Here is a 7,963-nt window from a genome sequence, read left to right as displayed (position 1 = left end):
TCGATGGCATGGGCCATCGCAACGTCGATCTGCCCCTCTGCCATCGCCATGTAGACGATGTGCCACGCGGGCAGCGCGGGCGTGCAAGCGTACTGGAGCAGCGAGATGCCGAGAGTCGAACCGCACTTTGGAATGTGAAGCCAGCGGACGGCCACACCGCCGGAGCCGTTGGCGGGCAGAGCCTCAGCAGCAGCAGCAGCGGCACACTCTGGTGAAGCGCAGCAGTGCCTCTGCGCAAGCGAGCGGCACCGGGCGCAAGAGTGCACGTCAACGCACTCCGGCTTGAAGTCGGAGCCGCAGAGGAGCACGGTGCTCTGCGTGCCCAAGATGTGGTGACGCACGCCGGTGAAGGCAGGCGCTGACGTGCGGCCGATGAGCCTAGGAAGGGGCAACCAGTATGTGTTGTGAAAACCCCTATTTGGTGCGGCGGCGCAGAGTGCATCGGCGCAGAAATCGGCGCACTTCTGCGCCGGCGCCGGCGCAGATCTGCGCCGGCGCCGGCGCACTTTTGCGCCGGCGCCGGCGCACTTTGCGCCGCCGGCGCACTTTGCGCCGCCGGCGCACTTTGCGCCGGCCGGCGCACTTTTTGCACCACATAGGGGTTGCCACCACACTGGTGCGCACTCGCTCTCTGCCGCTGCCAACGATTGAGCCCGGCCCACGTGGCGCACATTGCTCGGACCGCAGTCACTGGAGTCGGCGCCGCCGCCTCTGCTTGTTTTCCGCGGACCGAAACGCCGCCGACGAGGACACTCGCATGACGAGGACACTCGCCGACGACAGCGGCGCCTGAGGGCGTGGGCTGCACGGCCCTTCGGGGCGGCCCGCGGGGCAACGGGAGGGAGCTCTCCCGCCGTCGTGGCGCACTACATGTTCCGGCCTCTCTACAGTCGCCTTTTGGCATCTCCTCTCGCCGCCGAGTTAGACCCCGCCGCACCGACATCACCGCCAGCGCCCTTCCCAAGCACCTTCCCGGCGGGCAGCGCTCCGTAGCGGCGCTGGCGGCCCCTGCGAGCCGGCCGTCACCGCGAGTGCGTACTCGAAGGCGCGCGCGTCCCCTCCCTCCCCGGCCCGCCGCGTCCCTCTGACCACCCCTCCGCCCTCCCCCTCCCGGGCCAGGCGTGCCTCGGGGGCGTACAAAATGGGCGCGGAGCGCATACCCGGCGACGGTCTCTCTTGTGCCTGAGCGCTGCCCCCCTCTCGGGCGCTGCGAGCTGCGTCATGCGCGTCCCTTCCGCCGCTCGGCCGCGCCCCTGCCCGACTCACCCTCCGACTCGGCCGCAAGACCATAGCACCGGCACTGCTGGCGACACAGGACGACCGCCAAGAGCGCTGCACCAACCCCCCCTGGGGGGGGGGGGGGGGGGGTCGAGAAGTCTGGCTCCGGGAAGGCTACAGGAAGGCTACAGGAAGGGTCCGGGAAGGGTCCGGGAAGGGTCCGGGAAGGGTCCGGGAAGGGTCCGGGAAGGGTCCGGGACGGCTCCTTGGCCAGCGGGCGGGCGGGCGCTACTGAATCCATGACACCGCTGACCTGCACGAGGCCGAGCATGCCCGCGATTGCGTCGAGGCGCGCCTTCTCGGCCTGGTCCACCTCGATCAGCGCCTGCGGTGCGCATGTCGTGGACGCGTCGCGGACGTGCCGCCGTGTCGCGGTCCTGCCCACCACCGTCTCGCCGCGGCCGCCTCGTCGCTCGAGCAGCTCTGCCGCGGCTCGTAGATGGCGTGCACCTCGACGCCCTCCTCGCCGCCCGCCCCGCCACCCGCCCCGCCGCCCGCCCCGCCGCCCTCGCCGCCCTCGCCGCCGCCGCCGGCGGCGGCGGCGCCATTCTCCGCCGCCGCCCATCGGCCGTACAGGAAGCCGATTCGCCTGCCACCCAGGGGCGCGTATCACCACACTGCCGCGGCTGCGGCGGCGGCGGCGGCGGTGGTGGTGGTGGCGGCAGCGGCAGCGGCGGTGGCGGCGGCGGCGGCGGCGGTGGCGGCAACGGCGGCGGCGGCGGCGGTGGTGGATGCGGTGGCGGCGGTGGCGGAGGGGGCGGGGGGCTGGAGGTCGGTGGAGAGGCGCGGGGGGCCGAGGTCGGGGGCCGAGGTCGGTGAGAGGGCGGCCATGCACTTTGAGCCGAATCCGGTGCTGAGGCAGTAGTTGATGAACTGTTGCGACGCGGCCGGGTCTACCATCACGAAGCGGCTGTGCGGCTCGGGCGTCGCCTCGAGCTTGAACTCTTTGGTCGCGCGGTAGTCCAGGAAGTTGGTAAGCGTCCACTGCGCCGAGCCTTGCGCGCGGAGGTCGCCCTCCTTGGCCAGCGCGACGAACGGGTCCTTGTTGACGTACTTTTCGGTGTTCTCGCGGTCGCGCTGGTACTCGAGGAAGAGAATCTCGCCCGACGCCAGCCCGAGCGCCGAGAGCGGCTGCGCGTCGTCCGACGCGCCAAAGGCGGCGCCCTTTGTCGGCACCGGCCCCCGCTGCTCCGACCGGCAGAGGCTCTGCTCCCCGACTGGCACACCAAGCTGCGCCTCAATCTGCTCGCGCAAGCGGGAGAGCGTGGTGGAAGCGTCGGCAGTGATGCGCTCCGTGCCGTCCTTGGTGCGGATTCTAAGGATCATGTTCAGTTCGAGCCAACAGGCGAAGAGGCGCCCAGACGCGGGAGGCTTCTGGCCCGGCTTCGGCAAGAATGAAGAAAAATCTGGAATTTTGATCATCGCTTTTCGTTCCAGCAGCGAGCCAGGCGTCGACCAGCTCAGTTCGCTCGGCCAGCAAAAGATATTCGGTACTCTCTATCAAACACGACTAGAGTTGAGACGCAGACGGTGCGGAGAAAAGGCAGTGCGGTCGGTGCACCGCTTTCTTTGTTTGTTTGTACGCGTACAACTGTAGGTGTAGCACGGTGTCCGTTTTGTTCCTGGCAACCTTTGAAACCGAACATGTCCCCAGTCCGCCGGTCAGACGACGCGGCGCACTGTGGCGGCCGACTTAACTCTTAATTAAGGGGTGACGGCCGACCAGCGCGTGCGTGACTTGCAGTCGGTACTCGAGTAGCAGTGCGCAGGCACTGCCGCGCGGACGATTCGATGAACTGGCCCAGCCCCCGTCATCGGAGCGTGCGACGGGGACTCCGCACGCGCCCGTCCTTTTTTAGCCAGGAAGACGATAGTCGAGACCTCGATATCCTTGGTGCTTGCTAAGGCCCTTGGTTTGTTCCTCAACCACACAAGTTGCACGACAACAGGCGCCTCCCAGAGAATCCCTGCTCACACACCGCGCCCACACAGCCAGTCCGCGGACACCGCAGAGAAGCAAGCAACGTTTGACCTTGCTGCCACCGCAGCTGCCATCAGATCATCCCATGGCCAACAACAGTGCACAAATTCACGCCCTGAGACTCACGCCATCCCGCTTACGCCGCAGAAATGATTATGATCGCCGCCGTTGTTCCGATCCTGTCGCTGCCCGTCGTGGACTCCACCGGCGACCCAGCGCTCGACGCAATCGCGGCAAAGTACGGTGACCTCTCCTCGATCCTTGGCATGCAGCCCGTTGATGGTCAAGGCTCGTGCCCTGCGGGCGATAGCTGCAAGGGGTTCTACACATACTCGCACCTTTCCGAGGCGATTGCGAACTGGAACACGCGGTCAGGCGCTGACGAAAAGTTCCTTAACAACCAAGATGTCGAGACCAATGCGCGCACGCTTGCTGCGTTCGTCGCAAACGTCAAGTACGAGAGCGCGCACTTTACCGCGTGCAAGGAGCGGCTGAAGCTCGCTGACGGTACGTGCCCAGCAGGGCCCAACAAATGCAGTAAGGGCAAGGTCGGCGACTACACGAGTGCGAAGGCCAAGGCAAGCGGCAAATGGACCGTCACCACGTGCAATGGCCAGACAGCCGCTAAGGGCTGCACCGACTTCTGGGGCAACGCCCTCAACGGCGAAGATTGCTGGTATGGCCGTGGCGCCTTGCAGCTTTCTTGGCCGGGGAACTACAACAATGTTGCGGCGGCCATCGAGACCGGCTCCGGCGTCGACATCTGTGACGACCCGGATGCAATCTGCAACAGCGCCACTACAGCATTCAGCGCATCGATGGCGTACTGGAAGCTGAACGAATCGCCGTGGATCTATGGCAATTCCAACCCGGACAAGCCGGACCAGGACTGCATGGCATACACATTTGCGTGCGCGCTTCAGGTCGTGAGGCCAGCTGATCCGTCCACGAACAAAGAGCGCGAGGAACAGTATCTTAAGTATCTCAAGGCCATGGGTATCACTGGCCCAGCACCTCCACCGGAGCCCGTCAAGCCGAAAAAGGACACCTGCACCAACATCAAGTGCAGCGACGGCTCGACCGGCTGCAATGGCTCCCCCCCGACCGGCTGCTGCCCTTATACTGACACCCCGACAGGAACGGGGTTCTGCTCCTGCGGCACGAGCTGGCCCGACGCACGCGACTCCGGGATCTTTTGCAATGCCTGAGCTGCGGTCCTTGCCAGCAATGTCCCCTCATGAAGTCTTCGAGTTCAAACTCGACGCCTCCTTTGGCTCCGCCATGTGACGATCCTGAACCCTCGCTGTCCATTGCATTGTACTTTTGTGTGTTCACCTAGTGTCTGTGCATTAGTTCACCTCTAGTGTCTGTCCATTAGTCCAGTCTGCTTGTCAAGTGAGCGTTGAACCGAGAAATCAATGCATTCTAACCACGGGTTGATGGGGTAGTAAGTGCTGCCCCTATATCGACACCCGACACCGGGTTCCTGCTCCTGCGGCACGAGCTGGCCCGACGCAAAGGGCTCCGCGCCAAGCAGGTCACGAAAAAAGAATTTCCCTCACAACACGGGGATGCTCCCATCCCTCCCTGATCGTCCTTACAAGATCCTGCTCGCGCAGGTGGGGACCCTGTCCTTCTCCCACCCCTTGTTTGGTGTGTCCGTTTTATTTATTTATTTATTCCCATCCCTCCCTTGGGTTGTCTGTTATCTTTCTTGGGCACGGGACTAGCGCGCACTGGCACTAACACAGATAAACTACGGGAGCCGCGTAAGAAAAAAGAACTGTCGTTAAGTGCAATGCGCCCCCTCCCCCTCGCTTTTGCAAAATCCTGTCTCTTTGTGCGAAGTAGCTTCGTCCGAGTCGAGCTGCGTGGTGCGCCAGACACACGAAGAGGCGCCAGACACACGCAGGCTTCGGCAAGATAACGTGTGGGACCTCTACAGGAAGCTGGGAATAGGACCGCCGCAAGCGGCGTGGCGTGGAGCGGTTGTGCATCCCTCCGGGGGCCCCTCTGCGCCGGGGAGGCGTTGTTGGAGGCTAGGACGCAAGCGTCCGTCGCCCTTTTCAAACTCGGGGCCCACTGCCACTCCGCTACGCTCCGACCCGAATTTGGAGGGCCTGAAAGTTTAAGGTGTTGCTGCGCAAAAGGGGTCGGACACAGGGCGCAGCTCATGCTAAGGGGAGATGGAGAGAACAACCACCCTGTCCCGTTATTGCGTACACCAACACCACAAAGCTCTCTCTCTCCTGCTCCTCACACTCAGGGGGCGGTCACGACTACCGAGTCCCTAGAGCCTAGCTGCCACGTTCAAAACCAGGACGGCGACAGTGATGGTGCTATCACGGGCATGGTCAGGGGAAAGTGGAGCGGGGGGGGCGAGCGTCAGCCAGCCAGGTGATAGTAGAGCAGGCGCTTTGTGGGTGGCGGTGGGCGGCGGCGCTGGGTGGCCGGCCGCGAATCGTTAGCTGAGCTCCTCCCTCAAGCTCGATCACGCATGACGCACGTAACCTGACAACGTCGGCGAGCTTCTGGATCAGGTTAGGTTGCTGGAGCACCTCCAACTCCTCCTCTGAGTCAGACACGCCAACGTCGACGACTGCGCCCTCCTCCTCCTCCTCCGATTCGCCGACTGCACCCTCCTCCTCCATGGGCTCGATCCGAATTCCGCAGCGTGTCGTCCTCAGCGGCGGTGCTGCGCGGGAGGCCGCGGGCACGCTGGGCTCGATCAGCGGCTTTCCCTCAGTTGCTCCGAAAGCACGCACGGATTTGGCGGCCGTTCCTGGCTTCAATTTTACGGATGTCTTGGCACCAGCTGAAGGCTTGCCCCCGTCCACATGTCGCATGCTGCTCCATTGTGAACCACAAGCCAATCAGTGAGCAACGGTGGCAATGTGTCGATCGCGTATAGTGCGGTTTCAATCAAAATCCGCTGCAGCATCACGTTGAAAGGCAGCGTCGAGTGCGTATGGTGCGCATAGGACTTTCGGGGATCGGTGTATTTGTACTCTTGGAGAGATGTACACGCAGAGGTGCAATCCGGTAGGTGATTGAAATGCACACCTTTATGCTAAAATGTACTTCTTTATGTGCCGGCCCACATCACGCAGTTCGTGCACGGTATTCGGATTTTGCTATTTGTTCGTGTGGGGGTATATTGCAGATTTGTCAATGGTACCGCGTCTGCGACGCGCTGGCCGGCTTCGGCAAGAAAAATCCCTACTTATGCGAGTGAGTGCGGAGTGGTGGTGTGGGGCGTGCAGTGTGGTGTCCATTAGCTCCGAGTAGAGGGTCCTGCAGTTAAGGGGAAACCCGGTATGCGGGGCCAACCCTCGGAGACCCGTGTTTATTTTACGGCCCTTTCCCTGCGAACGCACGCCGCGCCGCCCGGGCGCTCCGCCCGCCCTGCGTCGCCCGCTGCCTCGCCGCGCCGCCGCCACGCGCCGCCCGCCGCCGCGCCGCGCCGCGGCCCGATGATTAATAATTAATAATTATTACCCGATGATTAATAATGTGTGTGTGTGTGTGTTTGCTCGGTGGCAGGGGGGGCAGGGCAGCGCCAGCGGCGAGCGGCAAGTGGCGTCGACGACGCAGCTAGGACACGATGAGACGCACAAAGCGCAGCGTGCGCGGTAGCAGCGCCGACCGCGGCCCCGCGCCGTATCAGCGGCGCTCTGAGTGAGTCAGGCTGCGCTGCACAGCCTGCTGACCACGCTCCCGACGAGCGGCGCGCGACGCGGGCCCGCCGCACCAGGCGAGGCGGCGAGCCGACGCGCATGTCGTAGGCGTAGGCAGCGCTGGCGAAGCGAGGCGGCCGGCGCCGGCCTCCGGAGGCGGTTGCAGCGAGAGAAGCGAGGCAGAAGACACTGTTGAAAGGGTGGTGAGCAGCCCGCCGTCGAGCGGCGCGCCGCGCAAGCCCGCTGCCGGCGACCCGATCGGAGAGCTGGTAGGCATGGTACTCTGAGCGCGCCATCGCGCCCGATACGGCCCGCCCTGGCCCTGCGGACCTTCCCAGAGAGCTTGGCGAGGCTGTACAGAATGCCGCCGAGAGGGTACTGGGCATGCTCCCGTCGAGCTACGAGCCATGCTGGCTCGTCGCCGGCGGCGAGCTCGAAGACCCGCGCCGAGCTTCGCCGAGCCTGGCGGCCCGCCCGCACGCCCGCGGCCGCAGGCAAGGAAGGCGAGCTTCCTGGCGTCTCTAGCCAGCGCTCACATGCCAAAAGGCACCTCGCAGCGCGCGAGACATGACCGAAGCGGTACGCCTCGGCGCCACGAGAGCAGCCGGTCGACGTGGGCACCAAGCGGCCGCCGGGCGCCTTCGAACCGGCAGGGGCGCCGCGGCAGTAGAGAGCACTCCACCGCCATACCGTTTTTATGGCGGGTCGCACTCGATGCCCTTGTCACTTCACGGCTGTATGTATGTAGGAAGGAAGTAGGGAGGAAGGTGGAAAGGTGAAGAACAGCCAGGCTCGGACTGGACACCAACGCGGTATGGGTGGACGCTAGACAGATGATGACGACACGCACGAGCGACACACAGACACAAACAGGCTCACAAGACACACAGCCAGCGGGCTGCCACACACCCTGAGTAGGCGTACACATAACTCAAGGCCACATCCTCCCTGTCGCCCCCCCCAGCACTCCAAGGTGCCAAGAGAACAAACAAGGGCACAAGGAAGGTGAGCTTGTGCGTCTTGGGTC

At 64.2% G+C, this 7,963-nt stretch overlaps 2 protein-coding genes across 2 annotated transcripts; both read right to left on the bottom strand.

Annotated features, from left to right (window-relative positions):
* Positions 1-454: 454 nt before the first annotated feature.
* Positions 455-5,176, bottom strand: EMIHUDRAFT_454904 (hypothetical protein). The gene is made up of 6 exons (XM_005789776.1): positions 5,157-5,176; positions 2,114-2,632; positions 1,684-1,867; positions 1,525-1,603; positions 1,120-1,347; positions 455-1,045 (listed from the first exon to the last, which is right to left on the bottom strand). The coding sequence occupies exons 2-5, from the start codon at positions 2,602-2,604 to the stop codon at positions 1,220-1,222; spliced, it is 882 nt and encodes a 293-aa protein (XP_005789833.1). The 5' UTR covers positions 2,605-2,632; positions 5,157-5,176; the 3' UTR covers positions 455-1,045; positions 1,120-1,219.
* Positions 5,177-5,549: 373 nt separating this feature from the next.
* EMIHUDRAFT_225574 (hypothetical protein) lies at positions 5,550-6,105 on the bottom strand (the record flags this gene model as incomplete). The annotated part of the gene is made up of 2 exons (XM_005789775.1): positions 5,550-5,598; positions 5,771-6,105. 2 exons carry the CDS (start codon positions 6,103-6,105, stop codon positions 5,550-5,552), a joined length of 384 nt encoding a protein of 127 aa, XP_005789832.1.
* Positions 6,106-7,963: the final 1,858 nt, after the last annotated feature.

Source organism: Emiliania huxleyi (genome assembly GCF_000372725.1).
Source record: "Emiliania huxleyi CCMP1516 chromosome Unknown EMIHUscaffold_125, whole genome shotgun sequence".
Classification (NCBI taxonomy): domain Eukaryota; phylum Haptophyta; order Isochrysidales; family Noelaerhabdaceae; genus Emiliania; species Emiliania huxleyi.
The sequence above is the reverse complement of the archived record's forward strand: the minus strand, read 5'-3'. Positions and strand labels throughout refer to the sequence as shown.